General features: G+C 37.0%; 1 protein-coding gene across 6 annotated transcripts in view; it reads left to right on the forward strand.

Moving 5' to 3' along the window:
- Window positions 1–906: 906 nt before the first annotated feature.
- Window positions 907–25391, forward strand: part of PGAP1 (post-GPI attachment to proteins inositol deacylase 1) — a 35767-nt gene continuing 11282 nt past the window's right edge. For 2 of the 6 annotated variants that reach the window (XM_068948266.1, XM_068948268.1), the window contains exons 1-18: window positions 917–1108; window positions 5885–6038; window positions 9436–9611; window positions 10087–10258; window positions 11273–11433; window positions 12978–13030; window positions 13217–13283; window positions 14587–14692; window positions 16117–16172; window positions 18145–18194; window positions 19462–19513; window positions 19731–19808; window positions 21287–21362; window positions 21635–21708; window positions 21805–21856; window positions 22715–22781; window positions 24224–24332; window positions 24722–24760. In XM_068948266.1, the coding sequence (XP_068804367.1) occupies window positions 956–1108; window positions 5885–6038; window positions 9436–9611; window positions 10087–10258; window positions 11273–11433; window positions 12978–13030; window positions 13217–13283; window positions 14587–14692; window positions 16117–16172; window positions 18145–18194; window positions 19462–19513; window positions 19731–19808; window positions 21287–21362; window positions 21635–21708; window positions 21805–21856; window positions 22715–22781; window positions 24224–24332; window positions 24722–24760 (1695 nt within the window). In that variant the 5' untranslated portion in view covers window positions 917–955. Of the gene's footprint in view, window positions 1109–1263; window positions 1758–5884; window positions 6039–9435; window positions 9612–10086; window positions 10259–11272; window positions 11434–12977; window positions 13031–13216; window positions 13284–14586; window positions 14693–16116; window positions 16173–16245; window positions 16330–18144; window positions 18195–19461; window positions 19514–19730; window positions 19809–21286; window positions 21363–21634; window positions 21709–21804; window positions 21857–22714; window positions 22782–24223; window positions 24333–24721; window positions 24761–25391 lie in introns of those variants that run through there. The other 4 variants (XM_068948270.1, XM_068948267.1, XM_068948269.1 and 1 more) reach the window with 4 other exon arrangements.

Consider the following 25391-nt stretch of genomic DNA (forward strand, 5'->3'; position numbering starts at 1 on the left):
ACAAAATGAGGAAGAAGACTTATTTCGGTGAATAATGGCTTGGAAATCCAACCTGAATCTTCTCAAGCACAGTTTATTAACTTTTTTCAACTACTGAATGCTGTATTAATGTAATGAAGAACCCTAACTGTAAGCTACTATTGAAATGCATTCAGATGGTTATTTTTACAAATAAAAATGGTACAAATACTGTTGGAAAACTGAGTAATTTGTTTATTTTAAAGGAAGAGGAGAATCCTTAAGCGTTGAGCGTCGTGAAGAAAGATGTAAATGCAACTCTTACGTACTTCTACTTTGTACTTTATCTTGTGTAGCTACCTTTTGTCGCAGTAAGCGGGTATTAGTTTTTCAGCTATGTGGGAAGCTGAAGCAGTAAGAGAGAACACTTTCGCTTGTTTCCCAATATATGAAATGCTTTACTGTTAGTTTTCACTGATTGGCAGCACCTCCACGTCCAAAGCTTCGGTGCCCCATGCCTGGGGGGGGGGGGGGCAGGGCTGTCCTATAGCGACCGAAATCCAGTAAGTTGCTAAAAGTGCTTAATTAAAAAGGAAAAAAAAGTGTTTTAAAGTGCTTAGTGTTTAAAGCTTTAGGGCTATTTTGATTATAAATACTAATACTTGACAGGAAGCTGAGACGCTACTGAGCGCTGTCCTGGCCACGTTTTTACTGTCAGTCAGGAGCCGGGGCCCGGTAACCCGCCGCATCCCACAACATGGCGGCCAGGGAGGTCCCTGACCTCCCCGTAATGGCGGCCGGGCTTACCTCGGCCTTCCGCCCAGCTGGTGACCTCCCCAAGATGGCAGCAGCTCCCGTGGGCGGCCGGGTTGTGGCGCCAGCCGAGCCCGCCCCCCCGGGGCGGCGGCGGCAGCAGCGGCAGCGCCGCGCCCCGCCCCGCCCCGCCGTGCCTGTGCGCGCCCAGAGCCCTGCGGGCGGAGCCGGGCTCCGGGCCGCGATGGGGCGGGCGGGTCGCCGGCTGCCCGCCGTGGCCGCGCTCTTCTACGCGGCGCTGGCGGCGCTGGTGCTGTTAGGGGTGCGGGACGTGCTGTTCCTCTACGAGGAGAACCGCTGCAGCATGACCTACATGTACGAGTACCCCGAGTACCTGGTGAGTGCGGCGGCGGCAGCCTCGCCCGGCGAGGAGGAGGAGGAGGAGGGGCAGGGGCGGCTGAGGCGGGGCCCCGCGGGGCGCTGTAACAGGTGGGCGCCCGCCGGCCGCCGCGGCACCGGGGCCGTTGGGCGGGGCGCGGCCTCGCGCCGACCGGCGGCCGTTGGGGCGCGGCCGTTAGGCGGGAGCGCGGGGCCGCCGGGCTGAGAGGCGGCCCTCGCTCTCCTCTTCCCTGCCGCCGCCGTCGTGCACCTCCAGCGGTTTCTGTTCGGTAATGGGGAAGCTGTAAGATGCCCTTGACGGTGAGCGCCGTCGCGCCTGCAAAAGAAAACAAACAAAGTTTGCGTTATCTTCAGACCTGTAGTTGCCCAGCGCCTTGCTGGCAGCTGTGGCAAAGCCTGACAACAGCTCATCCGAGCTTTTGCTCTGTGTAGCGTGACGCAGCTAACGTTACGAAAAAGTGAGTCACCGAGATTGCAGTGGGAGCGTGCTGCTCGCGTTAGCAGCGCCGAGCCTTGTTTAGATGGCGTGGTGCTGCAGCGTGTGGAGGAGCTGCTGCCGCTGTGCGGAGCGTCTGTCGCTGCCCCCGCCAGGCCTTTGAAAGTATCTGTTGGGACCTCTTCGAAAACCTTGAATCCGATCGAGAGAGGTGACTGCTGATCAGGCTGCTGTTTTCTGAACTCAGTGTTGTGACTTCGTTGGGGGAGGGGTAGGCAGTGGGTTTGTGTAGGTTCGCTGCTAATAACTGCTTTCGGTTGTTACAAACAGGGTTGTTTTTTTTTTTTTAATACTGCTTCTTACTACTGGATTTTCTGTCCTGTTAAAAGCATCCCCAAGGGTAATTTGTCAGCTTCTAAACATTCGTTCAACGTTATCTAGGCTATAATGTATATTGAAAAAATATCGAGTGTTCCAAATAATAGCATGTTCTCAGGTAGGTTGCAAGCTAGCCCGTGTAGTAGAGAAAAAGCAAACTTTAGAACCGACATCGGTACTGAGGCTGTAAGTGAATTTTTGGATCTGTTAACCTTCATTTGCTAGCCTTGACACAGTCACGTTAGCATACAGAAGAGAACTTTGTACAGTTGTGAGGATTGTTTTATCAGTGCTTTAAAACAAAATTGTTTGAACAACTATAAATACCTAAATGTTATGCAGGAAGTTTTCAGATCTCCTGGTGGCCAGAAGCCTGGTGGCTTCAGGATCAATCTGAAGCCACCCAACTGAGAGTTCCCAGCAAAATCTGTTGGATTTTTATTGGAGGTTGCTTGAAATTATCATCTGACAGCAAACATCTTTACTGAGTGTGTCAGTGCAAAACGTTGTAAGCGTTTTTAGGCAAGTTTTGTGCTGGTAAGACATGCAAGGCTTAACGAATAGCGTAGGGATAGGGCAGACAGCAGTAGCTCCATGCAGGAGATGCGAACAAATAGCAAGTTGGATTGGATCTGGTTGGATCTCCTCTTAAAATTTCTAATCCCTAAATATTCATTTTTGTTGTGTGAAAAGCAGGACTTTGGCGAGGGGAGGGGAGGGGTGGAGGGAGAAGTGATGTGTGGAAAGTAGTGCTTTTAGGGGGAGGGAAATGATGAATTTGTGTGGGCTTGTTAAGGCATTAAACTTTTTAACTACCTTTTTGTTGGGGAAGGGAGGGATTGTTTGCTTTGTTGTTAATGAATGCTTTTTTTAAATGCTGGCACTGGTACAAAACTGCTAGGTAGGAACTTTCCGGGAAAGCCACCAGCCCTACCTTCAGGGCTGCCTGTCTCATTACAAAACAGGTGGTTCTTTGGGCAGTGAAGCAGAAGTTGTTTAATTTCCTGGGATTCGTTCTTTTGTTTCTAGTAGTGTGGTTTAGCTCACAGTAGAACTAATACTAAGTAATGGTATCAATTTGAATCTTTTTCTAGTTAACGACCTTTTTTTTGGTGAAAGTTGTGGAATTACAGTATTTGACTTTAACCAACCTTGTCCAGTTTAGCTAAATTTGGTAAGAGATTCAGAAGTTAGTAGTGAGAGCTTATTCATATAAGCTTCATTTCTTTAGAAAGTAAGATTAAAATTGAAGCCAAAATCTCGATGCTGAAAAAAGTTACTGTAGCTCATTACCACAAATTACATAACCAGTGTCTTGGGAATTCAGATTTAAGAACGTCATTGTGGAATATGAAAGTTTGTTTGCCTTTAGAGTTCTACACTGACATTTTTTTTTAATATCTGAGTACTAGAATTTGGAGGGAAAAAAGCAATGTTTTAGGAATATGGTTCTCATGGATTTTGTAGTTTTTGGCTTTGGATGTTGACATGAAAAAGATTAACTTTTAATTTTATGTTCAATAAAAGTGTATGAAAAGACAATAAACCAGAAAGGCATCGAGGAGGGACAGTTGCATAGGATTATTTGACTCTTCAGGAAGTCATAAAAACGTATCTTGATGACGCTCTTAGTTTACTAATGAAAACTGATTAATTGAAGGGTTTTTTGTGACAGGATTTTGAAAGCCTCTGAAAAAGAAGCAGTTAAATAAGAAAAGGACAGCAAGGTTAATGAAACTGATAAGGCAAGAGGGCAAAAAAGGGAGGAAAAAAATTAAAAGAATGATCTGAAGATGTAAGTCTTGAATAAAGCTTTTTTTTTTTCAGAGTGAAAAAATGCAGTTGTAAAGATTGAAGATCATAAAAGAACAGGTTACAAATAATCAATGTGGCAAACAATTTGAGCATTAAGAGAGAAAGTAAATTGTCTTTAGCTGGGGAGGGAGAGAGAGAAGAAGAGGAAGAGTGTGAGGGGGAAGAGTTAAATCTGAATCACGCACTTTGCAGTTATGAGGGAGAGAATCAACTGTAGTATAATCTGAAATAAAGATGTTTCTATTTAGAGAAGGCACTCTTGATAGTCTTTAGAGAAGATCTGATGCAAACTGGAGTTTAATCTCGACTGTTCTGCAGAATAAAAAGTAAAACCCTTACATATATTAAAATGTGTATTTTTTTATTTTAAGGAGACGTTTTCATTCATCTCCTAGTTGTCATGAAAATATAGGTAGTCAAATCCTTTAACTAGTGCATTTGTGCTCATTGAAAGGTTAAAAATCTGTGTCTTAAAAGCTCAGAATTATAAACCAACCAACTTCTTTACAGGTTTTAATTAGATATTTTTTCAATTATTTCTTATTTGATCTGAAACAGTATCACTGGGTTCTAGGAGTCATGACTTACAGGTATAAGCTTGGATCATCATCTAACCTCAGGTTAAAATGGGTCTTGTTTTTTGGGGGAAATTCATTCATAATTCCATGAATAAATTATGTGGTTATTAGATTAGATTAAATTACTAAATTATTAGGTTAGTTTTTCTTTTAATCAAAGAAATATGACCAGACATAAAAAGAAATATAACCAAACCAAAGAAATACGACCAGGCAAATACCTTTTTAGATTGGCTCTTGAGTTGTTACAAAACCAGGTTGTTTGTCACTAGCCCAAACAGCGGACTGTGAACACAGACACACATACGCGCATGCGTGCGTGTACACACACAGACACACACACACACACACACACACAGCCCCCCAAATACAATGGGTTTATTTTTGCTGGTCATACTTATGTGGCTACCACTGTTGTGTAAATTTCCATTGCAGATTATAATTCCCATTACAGTTTGTAATTATATTTCTGTAAAAATAATTTAATAGAATTCATACTGTATATGTAATTTAAGAGAAATTGCACTGCATATGTAATTTACCTAACATGCTAATTGTTATCCCACAGTATCAGCTGACAGTTATTTAAATAATCACATTAGAGATTTAGCTTTTGTAGCAAATGAAGCGCCATATCCTTTTTATGAGTTATGTGATTTTTGGAAACAGTTGCAGAATCATTCAACTACATTAGGAAAAGTTAGGGTCACTCAAACGTCCCAGTTTCTGCTCTGAAATTCTCATGTCCCGAGAGAAGTCTCTAGTTTTTAAACACACTTTTTTTCCTGTAGTATCATGCTAGGTCTGCTTTAAGAACTTTAAGAGATACATAATTGCAATTTATTTGCAGTTTGTTTCAAAGCTTGTTGCAGTTAATAGGTGTTTCAAGTAAGTAGCCGCAGCTACTGGTGCATAGTAATACCTACCTACAAAATATTTGATACTTTTTTTAAAATCTTTTTTTAAAGCAAAACCCATTGCAGTCTCTCATTCTGTATACCTCAGACTTAAATTTAAAACCATATATAAAACATAAGATGAATGATTTAAATGACTGGATGGCCAGTGTATTTTCTTGTATGCAACAGTGTAAACAATGCATTTGGTTTCTTAAGGCTTGCAGCAGCACTCAGAAACAAATAGGACTTAGTTTTCCAGGCGCTTCTCCCTCAAGGGAACAGTTGCCTATACTTGCTCAGAAAATCCAATTCCCGAATTGACTGAGGTTGGAATTAAATTTCAAAAAATATTGTGGAGAGTAGAACGTTAGCTAAATAAGCCCCAACTATTCAGTGCTAAAACATGTTGCACTCTGTTTTTTGTAATACTTTATAGTATTCATGTCTGCCATGAGAACTATATGCTATGTTTCCATCCTTAAAACTTTTTAAGGAAAAGGACGATATTCAAAACTGTATCTGCTACCTTTTCACTCAGCTTTTTAGTAAGGATAAATCTTCCCATCTTCCTTGTAGTTGCCTATTTGCATTTTAAGTCATTATATGTGTTTTTAGGTGATAGAATATACTGTTTTGACTCTGTGCTGCGTTTTTAAATTTCACAACAGAAAATAAAATTACCGAAGAAAACAGTCAGACGTTACCCAGCATATGAGCTCTATCTCTATGGAGAAGGAAATTACGCTGAAGCAAACAAAAATCTCATATTGACAGGAATTCCAGTTCTCTTTCTTCCTGGAAATGCTGGAAGTTACAAACAAGGTAAGCATTCCGCTAGGTTATGGTTATGTTACAAACAGCACTCGTATTTATGCATTAATTGCTGACAAGAAATTTTCTGTTTGAAATAATGTTAACAAGAGTCATAATGGTAAGCCATATTATGGAGAAGATATCCTTATTGGTCTGTGGTCAATGTCAAGGAGTTACAAGACTTGATTTTTATTTGAAATCAGTTAAGCAGTTGAGCTATAATATTTTTTCTGGAGTGAGACTTTGCAGCTTTTGAAAGCTGAAAGCCCATTAATTTTTTTCTCTTTTTCATTTGGCAAATTAGAATGAATTATTAAATATATTTAAAGTCTATAGAATTAATTCTAAGTTTCCACAGTTTCAGCTTAATATAGCTTGATTGAAGTTGATCTGATTTTAGTTTAAAATAAGTACGATTATGGTGAATAGTATTTGTTTGTCTTTCTAGTGACATTTACGTGAAAGTTTTTACTTATTCTACATGCCAAAGGGTAGTCCTCTTACATTTGAATTATTTAACTATATCTTCACATTTATTTCACAGGACTGTAATAGTGTTTATCTTATACCACAAGAAGGCGGGTAAACAGCTTTCTTTGAGGGTAAGGCCAGATCTGTCCGTAAGCCTCATTTGTGCTGGCAAATATAGAGCTATTAAGTAACTAGAGTTTTCTAGCAGAAAGGCAATGTAAGGAGTTTCTGGACAAATAAAGGCACACAAGAGGGAAAATTTTCTCACTTGCTGTTAAATTGGTACCTCCTTTATTTCTTCGATAGTAGGCATCGCTAGTGAGTTAAGCCTGTTTCAGTGTTGTGAACAAGTTCAGGAGGCGTTTCTACTTCTTTTAGGAATCATTCTGTAATTCCTCTTTATTACTGACCTGGGAATTGACCTGGCCGTTGTTTACATTGTACTATGGCAGCACTGCACCCTTGCTGTACTTTTGATTGCAAGCTTCCGGTTGGTTTTGATTTGAGCAATGTTTAGAGCAGTTATGCCAAGTAAAACAAGAACTGAATATCATTAGAGGAAGCTGAACAAGCTACCATTTGTGATGTGAAACTGTATTAGTTACATACCATAGAAATAAGCCTTACCCTGCGTCTTCCTTTGTAGCTTCAATATTTCCCACTTCTTTCTTAATGTAGCGACAGTTTTTCCTTAGCATCGTCTTCCTACTTTATATGTAGCCTGCTCTTGTTCTGTGGGTTATTCCCTGTAACGCTTCTAGCCTCCAAATGAAATGAAGCAATAGTTTTAAAACATTTTAAATTTTCACCGTAAATACAAAGTTTAGTAGTTTGAAGAACTTAAAGTATTGTGCGAATGTTTAGTAGAGTATCCAGTATTCCTTCCAGGCTGGGTTTATTAGGCCATTATTCTCGTTCTCTAAAAGGTGCTTTGAAACAGAATTAGCGATGCTCTTAAGATGTTAGCAAAATTTACGTGTGTGTATGGGGAGACACCTCAATCCAAAACCTAGCTTGTTAGTTTCACAGTTTTTTTTCTCATTTACATGTGACTTGATGACTAAATTATATGATTTTAGTAAACCTTTACAAGTTCACTTTCTCTGAGAGCATGTATGTTTACTTTATAGCTTATAACACAGTAAAATATTGTACCAACTCTTACATTTAGAAAACCTAAACAGACTTGCAAGGACAATTGTATCCAAATAAGGTTACAAGCAATCATGAGAGATACTATATGGACGTTTGTAATTGTGCCTGAAGTACTGCAAATCTTCTCTGAATTAGTACTGTCTCTGAAAACATGGTAGTAGATCCGCTTGCAGGAAATAGAATGATACTTTTTTGATGTATGTTAGGAATCAAAGGGAAATATTTAGAGAAAAGCTTAAATGAAGTGAGTGGAAGCACTAAGTGCTGTGGATATAATGTACTACTTAAGATCAGGAAAGTTAAATATTTATTCTTTGTTTTGAGAAATTGTTAGACCGTGGCAATAGGTCGTTTTTCAAAACCTTTGTTAAAATAAATCTGTTCCACCTTAGTCAGAAGTTCAGAATAGGTTTGTTTTATTATAGACTTTAGCATTAAAATTTGTATTTCATTCAGAATGTGTTGTGCGCTATTGCATTTTAAGGCTGATATCTAGATGAGCAGAGGAAGGGTTACTATTTTTATTTTCATGCTTTTTTAAAAACACGTTCAGGTTGGCCAAGCAATGAAGAGTGCCTTTGCTGGGTTTGTTATTTTGATGTATTACAGACGCTTTTGGATCATGTTAACTCGTCATCTTTCATGGGTACAAAAATTAACTTTCTAAAATGTACAGAATTTAGACTTTGAGTAAGAGGTGATTCCAGTTTGATTGTTGGGAATGATCTCAAGATTGGGAGAACTGAGATCCTGAGTTCTAATTATGAATCTGTCACCGACTTGCCTTGTGGTCTTTGCCAAAGCTCTTGTCCTTTGTACCACGACTTCCAAGGTATAAAGTCGTGGAGGCATTCTTCCTGCTTGTTAATTGTAGGTAAAACTGGCAAAATGATTGAGAACAGAATAAAGTAATAATTCACATCATACTGATAATATCTGTTAGTAATTTGAACATATAAAGTAGCTCATAAATATGATTTATCCATTTCAAGCACTTTGTTGATGTTTATTTGATATGTTAGTTCCTGTAGGTTTTCCCAGAATGAAGATTCTGCAGACTCTAGCTCTCTGGAACTCTAGAAGACTCTAGCTTCTAGGTGCCAGATTTGGGCAGACCTTTCTGGCAATCATTAGTTTATTTTGCAGAAGTATGCACTTCCTTTTGGGACTTTCTCTTTTTGCAGTCACTACTGTTCCCACCCTGCCATGTCTCCATGGAAACTCAGTGACAATTCTGCACTGAGAAGTCTATATTAAATAACAGCCAGGGTTAGACAGAGAAGACGGCTCAGGAACAACACCTTATAAATGGAGTATTTTTCTCCTTCAAGACTTTAGGTGGAAAGTGATTTTTGTTCTCTTCCGCATTCTACTGTAAATTTTGTTGTGATAGGTTTATTATTATTTTTTGTATCGTAAAGTTTTATAAAAATGTGAAATAATTCTTACATTTCTCATTTACGTTTTCGTTTTATCAGTGGCAGGCTGATACTTTTGTTGCAGTTATTTATATCTTCAAATCTGTTTTCATAAAACAAGTTCAGCTGAATTTTAGAGAAGAACAGTAAATAGACCATTTGCTTTTGGATGTCTTTTTCATCCTTTTTTACTCTTATAAGTGACTTGAGAGTGAACAATGGATTTAGGGTAATGTTTAAGGTAATGTAAGGTAAGGTAATTTAAGATATGTTTCTTAATAGGGTATATATTTGTGTTTGTCTACTAATGAAGGTGTAAGAACAGTCTAATCGCTCCTTAATTATGTAATTTCTTTTCATAGTGCGTTCTCTTGGCTCTATTGCGCTTAGAAAAGCAGAAGATGTTGACTTCAAGTACCATTTTAATTTCTTCAGTGTCAACTTTAACGAAGAATTGGTTGCATTGTATGGTGGTAGTCTGCAGAGACAGACCAAATTTGTGCACGAGTGCATAAAAGTAATTCTTGAGTTGTACAGGGTAAGTAGTGAATAATGTGTTTTGCATTTTGGGGATTTCTGGACTGCCTTTTCTGCTGGAAAACTGAAGTAGTGATGAATAAGGGAGGGAAACTTTTATTTATAATACGTATGGTAGTAGCACAAGAGAGAAGTGCTGCTCTTTAATAGATTTTTAACTCTTGTGACAATCACTGAGCCTTCGATAGGTTAAAGAAAAGTTCTTTGCTGGCCCCTGTCCAGAAGAGTGTCATTAACTACAATAAGCCAGTTTCTGATGATTGCATGGGCTATGTAATCTTTCCTTTTGAGCTGCAAATTTCATGGTAAGCCTGGTTTTTGAGGTAGCAACTAAACTTGCTATCCTTGAGCAGGCTAAGTTAATTTTAGAGTTGGAAAAAAAAAAAAAAAGTACAGCTGTTAACCAAATGAGACATAGTTCAATCTCAATTCTGTTTTTGGTATGTTATCTAATTGCTCTTTGTTCTTTGCTTAAGGATCGAGAATTTGCACCCACCAGTGTTGCAATAATAGGTCATTCCATGGGTGGTCTTGTTGCAAGAGCATTGCTTACTTTGAAGAATTTTAGGCCTGAACTTATAAACCTCCTCATTACACAAGCCACACCTCATGTTGCACCAGTAATGCCTTTAGACAAATACCTTACCGGTAAGTTTTGCAGTTTACCTGACTGCATTGCATTTCTTTATTGATCCTCTCAAGCATATAGGGGAGATTCTGCCAAATTAGTGTGACCTTAGAGCAGTTTTGGTATGTAAAACATGCTCTAGCTCTATAACTGTACTTAATCCATTTCTTTGTTACTGAGGTGGGTGTTTGAGAAGCACTAAAATACTAGAAGAACATAAAATGTCACATAAAGTGGACTGTGTATTAGGGGCTTGAGCATCTGTGAAGGGGCTGGGAGTTTAAATAACTTGCAGTAACTCCTCAGTAAGTTGCAGAGCATATTACTAATTTTCTAACTTCTCCAGTGGATTTTTTTTTAACTTGACCTTTCTTTATCAGATTAATTACCTAAATAGTTATTTCTGTGAAAGGTGCTGAATTCGGAATTTGTCACTCCCAAAGGTAGAGGGATAAGAGTACTGAATATAGATAAAATTTTATTCTTTTATATATATGTGTATATATACACACAGACACATATACACATATACATTTGTATACATTTGTGTATATATAAAAATAAATACATCATATTTTCTGATCACCTAAATAACTGTGGCATAAAAAGAAAAGTGTAATTATTAAGTATGTACTATATACACTTACAAAGATAGATTTTACTAAAATATACTCATGAAATATGTGCTCAGTGGTAATTATGCTATTCCATGTAGCTATTGAAGGAATTGGTAAAGGGAAATGATAGATGTTTATTTTCTTTATTCTTTCTGGCACTCATCACTCTATGAGACTAACATTTGGAAGTATGTGCTCAACTGATATAAAAAGCATAAGTGTATCTACCTTTCCCAATTGCTACTTCATTGGTGTTAAAACAATCATTTTGCTTCCTTATATGAATCAAAACTGGTAATGGGATTTGAATGCCTCCAGGATGGCTTCCAGAAACTTTTAATTAAATGTTTTTGTGGCTTTTTTGTATAGTAAATATACTCATGGGGAAATAGTGATTGATTTTAATGTATTTTATAGATTTTTATACAGCTGTAAACAATCATTGGATTCTAAAGGCCCAAGATCTCAGAAATTTAACTACCCTTTCTGTGGCGGGAGGATTCAGAGATTACCAAGTTCGTTCAGGACTGACTTTTCTGCCAAGATTGAGTCAACATGACAGTGCCTTATCAGTTGTGGTAAAAACAAAAAAACAAAAAAGCCTTTTTTGATTTTGCATGGAATTATGTTAGATAGCCACCTGTATAATGCATATTATCAGTGTCTGATTATAGTCTGTATCTGCAGCATAGTATAATTAAGTGTCAAAATATTACACCTGAAAATACAAAGTAGATTGTTATAAAACCGTAAATACTTGATCCAGTAGGAATGAACGTCCACTAGAAGCACACGTTAGGGTGGATGTGAATCATGTTCTGTTTGGTACTGTTTCTTCTCACCTTCTTGCATCTTTTCAGTTCCAAAACTCAGGTTTTATTTTCCTGGGCTTTTGCAGGATATGTGTATGTGGAGACTGACAGATGTGCAGTATAGGAGTAGAGCTCTTGTTTATTTAGAAGAAGACAGTCCTGGTTTTGAGGCTTGTTTTTGTATTTACTGTCTTTGAAGAAGTTAGAAAGGATCTACTGGTTTGTCAAGTCCAGTCCCCTGCTTTGCAAGGATCTAGCTCCTTTAATTCCTTTCAAAATTAATCAAGTAACATCACAGGAGTAGTTAAATTTGTCATTCCATCCTCCTTGCCACCAACCTGTTTCCTTCATGAAGGAGCTGGAAAACACTCCCCAGTATTCCAAATTTGATTTAAAAATAAAAAATAAAAAATTTGTGATTTCCTGCACCTCTCTTTACCACACAAGGCAATTTGTAGATGAATTTGTTCAGGCAGCATCATAACTCATGATCCGAAATAGTTTTGTTTCTCTTCTTGCTGTTTACTGTACGCCCTCTGATTCTACTAGGCTAAGATGATTAACTCTGCATTCCCTTTTTTCTAGTAACCCTCCTCTGCCTCTGTTTTAGTGTGATTTCTCTTGAGTGTAGGTGAGACAACTTTGTACGAGGTGACATGTATAGTAGTACCAATTCTTTCTCATCTTCTGTCATCTGGATATGACAGATCATATGGTTCTGTCATAAGATGATGTATGTTTGTTTGTTTGTTTTTCCTGGCTGTGATGCATTAATATTTCATAGCTTGCTTGAATCAAGTTGTAGAGTTAGGTGATGAGCTCCATTTATGGAAGATGTTTTTGATATTGGTAGTCTCTAAAATGCAATACACACACTTTTACAAATAAATAGCTACAGAACGTCCAGTTCTTTCTGCATGATATTCTGATGTTTCTTTCTGCTGAGGATGCCCTTAATTTTTCAGCAGCAGCAGTTTTCGTCAGCATCCTCCTTTTTTTTTTGTGCCAGGATCACTTCTTAAAATCGCAAAATTAGTCATAGAAACAAACTTTTAAAAAGTTTAAGTTCCCACCATACCAAGGAGTTGGCCCTTTCAACATTAATCCCTGCAAAATCCCAGTCCTTGTTGAAGTGAGCAAGATTTTTGGCTGTAAAAGTCATTTTATTGTTGTCTTCTTCCTTGAGACGTATAAGATAAACTCTGTTCTTGTCAATAATTACCCAAGTATGTTTATATCGGGGAAAAATTGTTTATCATTTTTAAATGTGGAATACTAACAAACTCTAACATTTCTCCTTCCCTGAACAGAGCTCAGCAGTGCCTAGAGCTTGGGCCTCAACAGACCACCTCTCTATAGTATGGTAAGCTGGTGAAAAGGAAGTCAATTGACTGAGCAGACATGCCTCTCTCCTCTGCTGTTATTACATCACACAATAATTTAACTTCAGCATAATACTGATGGTCTTTTCTGGCCATTCTCCCCCCCCCCCCCCCAAAAAAAGCCTTATTTCCTTGCTAAATGTAATTTTCCTTATTCTTTCTTTTAGGTGCAAAGAATTGATCCTGGCTATGATTAGAGCTTTTTTTGACCTCATAGATGAAAACACAAGGCAGGTTTGTATATGAGATCTCCTCCATATTACCGGTCATGCTTTCTGTTTCTATCCCAGAATGCTTAGTTCATACTTAATTATTCAGGACATATATCACTCTATTATGCAGAAAACTGCTTGTTGATTATTCTGAGCCATGCTGAGAAAATTGTTGCCTTTTTGGGACCAGTCACTGAGAAATCGTGTGTCTTTGGGTTATTTGAACAACGTGTCAGAAATAATTAGGTGTTAACTCAGTTTTTATTGTTGACTACTTGATGTTTTATAGCTGGGGTGTGAACTGAACTTTTGTTCCATGATGGAGCAGGCTTAATTGACCTTGCCCTGTAATAAATGAATACATTTTGCCGCCTGTGTAGCTCTGAATGTAACCTCTTACTGAGTGTGTTTGAGTCGCTATCTAAAACCAATTTACAGAGGGTGAAGTGTTATCGCATAACTCGGACACAGTACTTCTGGAACTTTCTGATTATATTCCTCATGTGGTGGTGTGATGATGGCCAGAATGTATTTGTGGTATTCTTTTGTAAATAACACTAACTAAAATAGAATATAAATACAATAATAGCATAGGAAAAAGCTATGAAAAAGCTAATTAGTTTACCCTCAGTTCCCATCATCTGTTGCTTTTCTAAATAATATCCGTCATTTTACATTTTGGAAATGGTATGCCCATTGTACTCTGTTCTCTTTCTGATGCCTTATGCAGCAAGAAACATGGAGAGTTAGGATTAAGGTCCAGAGGTTGGAAATATGCAAGAACAGAGCCCCATACATAGAAGAGGAAGGCTTCCAGGTGTGCTTTTTAAGTCTGGTTGGGGCAGACTTTGCTGATTTCTCAAGAGTGCACACATTAATTTATTATTTCTAGAGATTAAAAAAAAGGGACTGCTGCTGTTCTGAAGTTGACTGGCAATGTGCTGTAGGGTAAAACTTTTCAGAAATCAATCGTAACGGACGCAAATGTAATATTGGAAAGTTGAAGAAACAAAAATGAGTCTTGGAAATCTGATTTTGAAAAACAAAACAACAACAACGTGTAGATCTACAGCTGCTTGGATGTTATAAAGTATGTGTAAACTTTCTCTCCATATTGCAGTAATTGACCATTGATAGCATTTGATTTGTTCAGATGATTGAATTTAGAATAGAGGGCAATGTACCATGTCTTCTGATAGTTCTCCTTCCTCTCTTTCACAAAACTCTATTGCTGGCTATGATCTCATATTAATTGTAAACTAAAAAAATTGTCAGCTTTTTTTTTTTTTTTTAAACTCAATCTGGTATTTTTTTTTTTTTTTTAGATAACTGAGGATCCAAAGAAGAGAATGTCAGTATTGAATCACCACTTTGTGAGACATCCTGCAAAAATGTTTGAGGAAAGTCCTGACGCTTTTACAGAACTCACAGGTGTGCAGTAGTTTTCTTTTGAACAGGATTCAGTGATGCTCCTTGCTTAACAGTTAATCTTCTGACTAATGAACTTCAGAAATACATTCTGTCATTCTTTTGGCATTGCTAGGATGATATTTGGGTTATAGAACTACAATATCAATTTTTGCATGTTTTCAGCATTTAGTGGGATCTACAGGATAGGAGCAAAAATGTGCATGTCATTTTCATGTTCTTTAGATTCTGAGGGACAAGCAGGAGTCACACTTACATCAAGGTGTCCAGTAAACAATCTCAGAAATTGAGACTAGCTGGATGTTAGAAGTACTGTCTAATCTATGTTTACATCCTGTGTTTAGTAGAGGGATTTTATGGGTATTGTAGAGCCATTATGTTAGTTTTGTGCTACTTGTTGAAATCCTGATTATTTAGATCTGTTTCATCAGTGACTGCCTTTTTTTGACATGACAGGATAAAAAGGACTACACATTAATGGTTTCCTTGCAACTGCTAGGGCTGAGTAAAGATGAGAAATGTTGACTGCATGAAGTCTTGGGAACTAAAGAGAATTTTGTACGGCAGAACTGTTGTTTCTTAATTTTGCTGAAGTGGACTAAACTGAGGAAAACTATTTTATTTCAGGATTTTTTCTTAATGTTAAAATATTACAGAGGCACTAAGAGAGCTTGAATTTTTGTCTCCAGTTTTGTCTGCCCCAGTATAAGAAGGCATTGTCTACTGGAATGAGTCCAGCGGAGGATTACCAAAATGGTTAGCATCTAGGGTACCGGAGAGAGGAATATATTTAAATAGGATTTCATATTTGTCTTCCTATTTCTGGCACCCTCGTGACACTTAGCTGAATTTATCTGTGATGAACTTTTTACTCTGGTTACGTAGAAGAAAATTATTAACCTTCTTGCAAAAGAATTTACTTTGTTTGTATCTCTAATCTGTTGGTTATTCTGCCTTATTCTTTCTCTTCTGACATATCTTTAAACTCCTACTATCTTCCTGTACCTGGTATTCCGCTCATCTTTGACTTGCTTCTATACAAATTTATGTATTAGTTTTCTTGAAAGGGTGACAGGAACAAAATTAGGGGTGTTTCTAATGTTGCCTTAGCTTTCAGCAGCCACTTACCCTCTAATTACATTAGTATTATTCATATTCTTATTTGTTTTGCTTCCTTGAGGCATTTGTTTCAAGATTGATGGGGTTTTCCTTTTACAGTTAACATGCAGTATTTGGATGCTGGGGTTTTACTACTTCTTGTGTACTGATGATGACTATTGAATGTAATTCGAAGAAGTAGCAATCCTGAGTGTTGATTAAAGCTTAGAAAGTTTAGGATCATTTTGGAAATAAGAAAAAGATAAGATTTTGGAAATAAGGAAAAATAGTTCCTGCAGTGTGGCATATAAAAACATATTTATTTTTAGGAGCTTTCACGTGGATTAAAGTCAAAACATCAAAATGGACCTATTCAGTTTACAATGTAAGTAACAGTTTTTCCTAATTGCATTTTTATGTTTCTTTTCTTTACTAATGAACTTTTTTTTTCTTTTAAGGATTCTAATGGAAAGTATTTCACATTTCCCCTTGCAAGCCACAGAAAATCCTATAGTCACATTTACTGTCAAAACAGTATGTTGGTGAGAAAATACTTTTTTTTTTTTTTTAATATTTTGAGTTTGTTTATAAAGCTGTATTGTTTCAATGTAGATTCTCTGCAGTCTTAAGTCAATTTACTGAATAATAGTTTAAATTACTGGCATCCCTTTACATTCACAGCCTAATAAATTGTGTTAGATTTGCTTCCTTTTTTAGCATGTTACTTTTAGTGTTCAGGGTCTGAAACCTTCAATGCCACTTGACTCTAAAATGCCTTATTTTTGTCTCTCTTATGGTTAGCCCCAGATACTATTGATTCCTTTCTCCTTTAATTTAGTGCAGTTGTATTGATGGTTTTGAATGGAAAAGTTATTTCTAGTATTGCTAGGATTCAACCACTGTTCTAATTCAGGAAGGCTGTTTATGAGCCCTTCCTGGTAGACTTGCTTTTCCACAACAAGATTCAAGCAAGTCTGAAAAGGTACACAGGTCTTCAGCTAAGCAGTGGAAATGAATGTGAACCAACATAGAAGGCAGCACCCTCTCAGCTGTCTGCTCTATTTAGAAAAGAGATGATAACGTGCATTTCTTATGCTTTCAGCTCCAGACATATCTGTTCATTTCGGCCAAGATTTACTGAAATCTATTTTGGAATTTTTTTTTTTTTTTTTTTTAAGGAAGGAATGTAATTTCCTGGCAAACTGGAGATGGATAAACGAGCTTTTCATCATTATATGAGGACCTTAGATTAGTGGCAAGAACACTGAGATGCTTTTCACTTTCCATCCTTCCTGTCTCTTCCTTCCCCTCTCCCCCAAAGAAAAGGTACATACTGCCATTATGAGAAGAGAGTACATATACTCAGTGCTTTTTCAGTTGTCCTTCCCCGTAGCAGCATTTCAGACCTTACACATCTGTTGTGATCTCAGTTGCCTTTGGCTAGGACAACTTTTGTCTAATGACAGGACTAGTACTGTTTGAGGAGGAGGAGGTGGTACAGAGACGTCTGAGATGCACAACTCATGGTGGAATTGCTTTAAAATACTCAAATTCTGTAATATGAAAAACAAAAATAAAAGCCCCAGTGGACCAGTAAAAAAAGTGGACCAGTAAAAATCTGAAGTGTTCTTTGACTATTTAGAATAGGATCTTGAGACATTTCTTTTGGTTAGAAAAGATTTAATCTCTAATGAAATTGAATTTTACATCGTTCATAGGACATATTTTTTTATGGAAGAGAAATGATGCAAGTTTGTTTGCCGCACCTTGTATTCATTTTTAGAAGAGATGAAAAACAGAAGTTATTTAGAACAGTTATTTAAAAAAAAAAAAAAAAAGTTGCTCTCATGTTTCATCTTTTCATCCTCGTAATTGTAATTCCAAGATTATGACGACAGACTTCTAATGGAGGATATCACACACTGTTAATAAGGAGTTTGACTTTAGTGTGGAATGAAGAGAGAAAGGGGTGGATATCTTTAATTATAAATAATTGGGGAAATCTAAGAGAGACTATGTTGTGTCATCATCTATACTTTTAGACCTCGGTATTTAAGATCCTTAAGAGAGGCTGGTCACTATAGTAATAGCTGCTGTAGACATGCTTAATAGAAAATGAGTAAAGCGAAGATGGAAGTGTGTTTTCCCGTTTAGTAAGTTAAATGCAGCAGGTTCTGCTATCAGAGGATTTTAGAACAATAGCTGACATCTTGTGTACTAAAACAGTTACATGTATGCAAGTTTTGAAGTAGATCATGAGCATTAACTCTTAAGCTGCTTGGAGTAAAAAATTATTTTTATGTATCTATAAATACATTCACACATCAGTAACTTTCTTATGACGCTGATTTCTATAGGACACGAGTAGCTGGATTTATGGCTGTATAAACAGTAATTCATCTATGTGGTGAGTATAAATGGTTCCTGTTTTTATTTAACTAGATCTTGTAAGGCTATGGTTGGGTGTCCAAGCATGTAAAGTATACCAGCTTATGAAGGAGGAGATTGGCAAGAAAAGTAAAGTTATTGCTATGAACAACTCGTTTATTTTCTCTGTCGTCAAGAAAACAGGACAGAATAGGCTTTCTCAAAATCTCTTTAGAATCCTGCGACAGAAGACATACCAAGTGTCATTCAAAGCCTTCAGAAGAGTGGATTGAATCTCTGTCTCTCCTTTTTTTAATATTCCAAAACTGCTGTTGTCATATGAAAATAATTAGAAATGTAGGTGATAATTTGAATCAGATCATTACAAAAAAGAATTTAAAATTTCTATTTTTCGCACTAGCTTAGCTTACCTTTTTGAACTCTGCTCAAAGTAAATTCAATCTACTCTTTAAATCAAGAAAGTTTCCAGGTGGAACTGAGCCAGTGTATATTTGTCTGTTTTGGGATCTGTGCTGAGGCATATAGCCACAGAGTCCTGCATCCAGCTGGTAGCCAGATGTCACAATTACTTTTTCTCTGGTCCAAGGGGAAGTTGCCTGTTACTCCTTTTGTATACCCTTTGATCAGCATCAAGTCCAGGTTAGCCTAGTTCAGAACTGCTACCTAAAACCTAATCTAATAATAGTGTTTTTGCTGTGGACTACCTGAGATCAGGTAACGCTACTTAGAAAAACAAAGGTATCCTGATATTCTAAAAATCATATCTTAGGATGGCTGAATGAATGTCTTGCTGTTCAGTGTGTTAACTTAATCTAAGTGCACACAATTTTAGAACTGCTGCAAGGTTTGCAGCAGCTGGCAAAATTTGATTCAAATGGTGTATTGTGGATGTTCCCATAGGAAAAAAGGATACTTTTGTTTGTTTTTTTTTTTTAAGATGCTAATAAAACTATATCTTAATTTAATATCTGTGCTGTCTTAATGTCTGTGCTATCTTGACTTATTAAGAGTTTTCACTATTTGTCAGTGGCTAATAACTGCTGAATGTTGTGTTATGTCTGACAAAGTTACAGCTTTGCCCATGTTGTTTTTGCAAAAACAAGATTTGCAGTATCTGAAATGATTGGAGTTTGGTAAGTTACTATGTTAGCTGACTGTAGTAGACACTCTTGTTCTTAATTTGTAATCATGGGAGTCTGTGTAGAGCTGATGTGTTAATCCACTATCATAAACTAGTGCTTGCAAAATTAATATGTTCATCCTTTAAAATGCTTGAATTTTTGCAGCCTGGAAGCCACTGATTTATCCTGGAGAGCTGAGCTACTTCCAACTGTCAAGGTATGTACTGTACGTATTTTGTAGCTGGAGAGGTGTTTAGTGGGGAAGTTGGGGATCATGGGAAAAGGATCAAAATTCTGTTCACAGCTTTGGGACATGCAGTTGTGTCCCAGAGGGAAGGGGCAGAAGAGGTGGACTTCATCTGGGAAGTAGGCAAGGGGAAAACTAAGGGATATGATCAGTAAACAACTCTTTTTTTTTTTTTTTTTTTTTAAAGGTTGTAATACTGAAACTTCAGGATTATCCTTCCTTGTCCCACGTTGTCATTTATGTACAACCCGCAGTTGGCAATAAGGTAAAAAAAAAACAACAAAAAAAAAACCCGACAACAGCAACAAGATGAAACATAACATTTACTTGTTCAGAGTATTATTCCTAGCTTTCAGATGCTGTAATGAAAAGAAAAGGAAGTGTATTAAGTATATGCTAAATTACTTTGACAAACTGTAGCCCTACCCTGCAGTATGGTTTGAAGGTAACTTTGTTAATTTCTTTAAGCTTAAAAACACCTTCAGTTGATAAATTACAAACAGAAGGCATAAATACTGCTTAAAGATACAGAGCAACAGTTCTAAAACCAGTTCAGGGTTTTTGCTGGAGGTTCTGTTTTTAATTCCTTTTTTTCTTAATGTTGTGATTGCATTCCTGAATATTTAGCTTTTTGAACCATCAGTTCTCTCATCCAGCATAGCAGAGAACACTGTAGGCAATTGAAGACATCAAATATACTTTCTGGAGAGCATGCTACAGGCAGCTCAGCAAGGTCTGACACAGCAAATAGCGTGGCAGACTGAGCTGTGCAGAGTATGCTCGTACTGAGTCTACCAGACTAGTTGAGTATCTTCGTGCCAAGCCTCTCGGAAACCCAGTCACGCTCGCAGTGAATCTAAGCAGGCTTTGCATTTACTGCAAGTCTAGCGGGCCTTGCTAGTTGGCCCTGAAAATGGCAGAGCGCTGAACTTGAATTAAAAAGTCGAAGTGTATCTGACAGGCCTTTCTACAACACAAATGCAGTGTTTCTGCATCTGTGGTATAATAATCCACAATCCAAGAAACTGCTCATTGCAACTGAATGGATTTTAGTATTTTTTTTTACATGAATGCTATACTTCAGGTAGTTGTGACAAAGATGCCTTGCAGTTGAATTAGTAATATACAGTGTTCTGGATAATCATGAAAAAGAAGAGATATCCTTTGTGAAACTTTTACCTGCTGAGTTGCATTTCAGCGTGAAATCCTGGAAACTGCTTTTACAAAGTAAACAAATGCTGAATTTATAATGGGAGAGGAAATAATTTTCCAGGGAACTAAATACGTATTAGAGATGGTGCAGCTCTATCTGTTGAATAGTTTACTTTGCCCTGCTTTTGCATAATAAAACTTCAGGAGATAAACTAAGGAGATCTTGCTTGGAAAACTATATTCAGGATTTGGGCAAATCACACTCCTGCAACACCCGAAAAAGAGGTGTGCCTGCAAAGGAGGGAGGAGAATCAGATTTTGATCATTCTCAGCTTTTGAATAGCCTTTAAAAGGCTGTTGCAAATGGGAGAAAGCCAAAGTAACCTGGAAGTTATGTTTAAGCTATTCAAACTTGCACTGCGGTGTGCAGGAACCAATTACCAGCCTTCCTTATTAGTTGAATGGGGAGAGATGACTTTTCAGTATTTGCATGTTGCCTTCTGCCCTGAGCCTGTGAAGAGAACTCGGCTAGAGCAAAGGCTGTCTTCTCGTGCTCAGTTTAGATATGTATTTGTTACTTCTGAATTGCAGTTTACTTTGGACTGTGAATTCTTCAAAGAGGATTCCAGAACAGTATGGCTTCCTGTAACGCCTCTTTTTTCTTTTGGTAAGTGCAGCATATTACTCTTGGAAAACTGGGAAACTGCTAGTACTAACATTTTGGATAATAAACTTGCCTCACAATTCCAATGGTAGAGGTTTTTATTTTACTGAAGTTAATACCGTTCCTCTTAACGGGGGGAGGGGGGAGGAGGGAAGAAGAATTTTTTTTGTCTAACAGATATAGAAGCATATAAATCTTTAGGAAAAAACAGTCTGAAGATATAGTGAGTTCTCAAAGCATTTTATCTAACATATGAAAATAACACATTCTTACAGGGCTTTCCTCAAGGAAAATTCTACTAAATTCAACAGGCTTACTTTACAATGTACAGCTCCAGCACTTTGACCACGTAAGACTACTACTTAATGTTCTAAGTTAATGTAACCACTGTTTAGACAATATAAGCAAATACATATATAAATATATATTTTCGTTCTTGTTTTAGATATATCAAGCTTTCAAAATATATATAGAGAGCCATTGCCACTTACTCAAAGGTAAATATAGTTGTTCTCTAAATGTATAAATTTATTTAAAAAGGCATCTTGAAAATTCTCAAGATTGAAACTTGTAGAGGCAAACATCCTATCATGCAATGAGGTTTAGGCAGTACTGTTATAATCTACTCAGCTATCTCTGCCAATATCTTTCACCTTTCACTTCTTGTTAAGAAGGATAATCAAAAGCAAACAAGGAAATATTCTACTTTGCTTCCCAGCAAGGGAAGTGACACTTTCAGCAAGATTCTTTTTATGTTGAAAGTGTTTGTCGAGAATAGGATGTTGGCTAGGATTTTTTTTTTTTTTTTTTGCTAATCTGAATGTTGAGCTACATGAACTCAGATAGAGTCGGATGTTAAAGGAGTTCATTTCAAAAAAAAAAAAAAAAAGGTGGATTTATTAGCTTGATGTTACAGCTGTATATTGAAAAACAAAATTTTTTTCATGTCTGTCCTGCCTTGAAATATTAGTATCTCACTGCCTTGCTCAGTAACAGCGTGTGTTTAAAAAACAAACAAACAAACAAAAAAACCCTCATTTTTGGTCAATGTCAAAGTAACTGCAAGCTCAGTGATTTTGTATAATGATCTGTATGCCACTTTTGTTTCCCTTGCATCTTTAAATTCTTATGGTGAAGTTTTACCAGGCCAAACTTTATGGATAGAAGTATAAAAAGTAACACTATTAGTGTAGAGCTACACATGTGTGGTTGGGTGTGATTTTAAGGAAATGGCACATAGCAAAGGTTTTGTCTACATACAGAAGGATGACTATTAAATTTGCTTCATTTAGTTTTTGCAGATGCTTGCCATATCTTGTTCTTAATGATAAAATTTGAATTCTCTCCCTTTTCAGAAAGAAAACCTAGTGTTTACAGACTTCATATACCCTGGTCACATGAAGACTCAGTAACTGTAGCTAAGTAAGGACTTTAATAATTCTAATTTATTTTTTCATATCTTTTGGAAGAAAGTTTACCTCCTTTTGTGACAGTATTTGTGATGAAATTTGTTCACCAGTCTTAAGTGTTTGGCTTCTGCGTCTTTCCCTCATTTACCTTTCTGCCCTTGTTGACAAAGAAGCTCTTTTGACTTTTCCTCAAAATAAGTGCACCTACTAATAGATCTGCTAATTGCTTGTTTAATAGTCCTTACTATTTTCTGAAAATGGAAGTCAGATCTGATCTGAAATTTTCAGCACAATCTTTGAGGTCCTTTTGGTACATAACAGTAGGTTACATATCATTATCTAACTCTTGATGATTTGTTACTCTTCAGTCATGTTTTAAAAACCTCTGCAGCTGAAGTTTTAATATCAGACAGCGTTTCAGGTAGGTATGTAGTGTGAATACCTAGGCTTTTCTGCTCCGACTTCATTATCAGTGTGTGATTACTCTGCCTTGAGGAAATACTGTTTGCGTAAAATAAGTTTGTATTCTTTGTTTAACATGTACTAAAAATTAAACAGTGATACTTGATAAGCTTTTGGACAGCTAAATATTTATGATCCTGTGCAGCCCTTTTTCAAAAATCCTTCCAAAAAATCTCCTTACCAATATAGAAAGCTTAACCAATTTTGAAGTTATGATGCAAAATTGGTTTGTAATTGTATTGATTTAGATAGATTAACTACCCTGTTTTAATTTGCAATCTGATTGTACAAACTGTATACCAACGTTTTTACATGTTGTCAACTACCTGATATAAACGTTGGACCTCAGAGGGCCAAGGGAGAGTGAGGAAGGAGTAGCGTGTGGAGACCCACCTCATGAGTAGGGAAGAGAGGTTGATCTGGTTACTGGCTTCTTCCCCTAGCATTGGGTCTGGATCACCTGGGAGCACTAAGCTGCTTCACCAGCATAGTCCTGGCAACAGAGCAAATTGTATGGCTTGAAACATGTGCTATTCATGAATCACAGTTGAATAACTCCATTTAACATCAGATAGTTGGAAAACTGTCTTCCTCTTTTTATTTTAGAGGCCTTAAGGATACCTCTCTACGTTTTTCCTATGTTTCCTACTCTAACGACTTAATATTTGCAGGAAACGGAATGGTATTCTGGAGTCTGTCCTACTTATTTTCTTTACGCAGCTAGCTCATTTACAAGTTTTATGAGGCAGTGTGTACACTGAAACTGAATTTGCTGTCTCTTTTCATTAGTATCATGGCCCTTGCTAGTTCAGAGGACACTGAACTGAGAATGTAATGTAGTTCTTTGTGATAGACTAGACAGGTTCAAAATATCATTAGCTGTTGTGGCACTTGATAAATGAGTTCTGTTTTACGCGTTCTTGGTGAAGACTAGCATGCGTTTGACTTTTTTGATTATGAGTAAAAGAATTACCAGTTAAGTTGCTATTTCAGAGTTCCATCTTTTACTGAGATTTCTGCAAAACTGCATGTTGCACAGCCTGGAAATGACAGCAGCGTTCCAGTGTTAAATATTTACTCTTCCTCAGACTGTCAGTATGAAGTGAGTAATACAAATTTATTTTATAGCTAGTTTGTATTTCTGTGTGATTTTTGGCTTTACTTCAGTCTTTCAAATTGTGTAGGTAATTCAGCAAAGCAAATACTAATCACATGTGAAGGTGGGATGTTTGCCCTTTTTTGAACGTAGCGCGTGTTAAAAGTATTTTGCAAAAACTGGGGCACTATTGAACGTTTGGCTCATTTTTAAGGAAAACTTTAATATAGCTTGCTTTTTAATGAGATCACTAGTCAGCTGTTGTACATCTAAATTATGGGATTGCTGTATTCTAATACTGTAGTTGACTTTTGAAAATAAGTTTTGTTATGTATGCTTACCTTTGTACAAAATAATACTTAACAAAATATTTGTTGTTTTTTTTGTTCATCAAGATAATTCTGAAGACATCACTTTTACAGATTCTTGGGCAAGTAAGAAAATATTCTAATACTAGATTTTATTTTTCTATCAGTAGTATCTATACAGTTTTTCCTTCTTCTCTTCTCCCCCTCCCCTGCTACGGCACCTTAAATTCCTTCTTGGTGCCAAGAGGAATGATATGTTGAAGATGCTGTTTAACGATCAGTTAAAAACCTTATCACTTAACAAGGCGTCCTATTTAGATAAATGTTAAGCCTCAGCTTTTAGAGAAGTAGAAAAGCACTCTAGTTAGAGAGAGCTAATATAAATGATTGTTCAGCATTTAGTTAACCTAGTATCTGTAAAGGGATGATACTGTAGGTCATCTTTAATTTGCCTGATGAGTCAGTCATGTGTGAAGGCTTGAAATTATATTTGGCATGGAACAACAACTAAAGAAAAGGTCTAAGCAGAACCATATATTCCTTTTTTTGGCAAATTTTCTTTGTTCATACATGAAGAATACGTTTGCACTTTGCTCTCAGTAAAAATAGACTAGCCATCTGCAGTCTTCTGATTCTAAAAACCTAAGTGTAGTGCTGAGTATTACTGACCAGAATCTTTAAATATATGCATTAATATCAAATATTCTTAATTATGTTGACCTTTCAGAAGAGTTCGTATGCTATCTATATATATAAT

The sequence above is a fragment of the Struthio camelus genome, chromosome 6, assembly GCF_040807025.1.
Source record: "Struthio camelus isolate bStrCam1 chromosome 6, bStrCam1.hap1, whole genome shotgun sequence".
Lineage (NCBI taxonomy): Eukaryota > Metazoa > Chordata > Aves > Struthioniformes > Struthionidae > Struthio > Struthio camelus.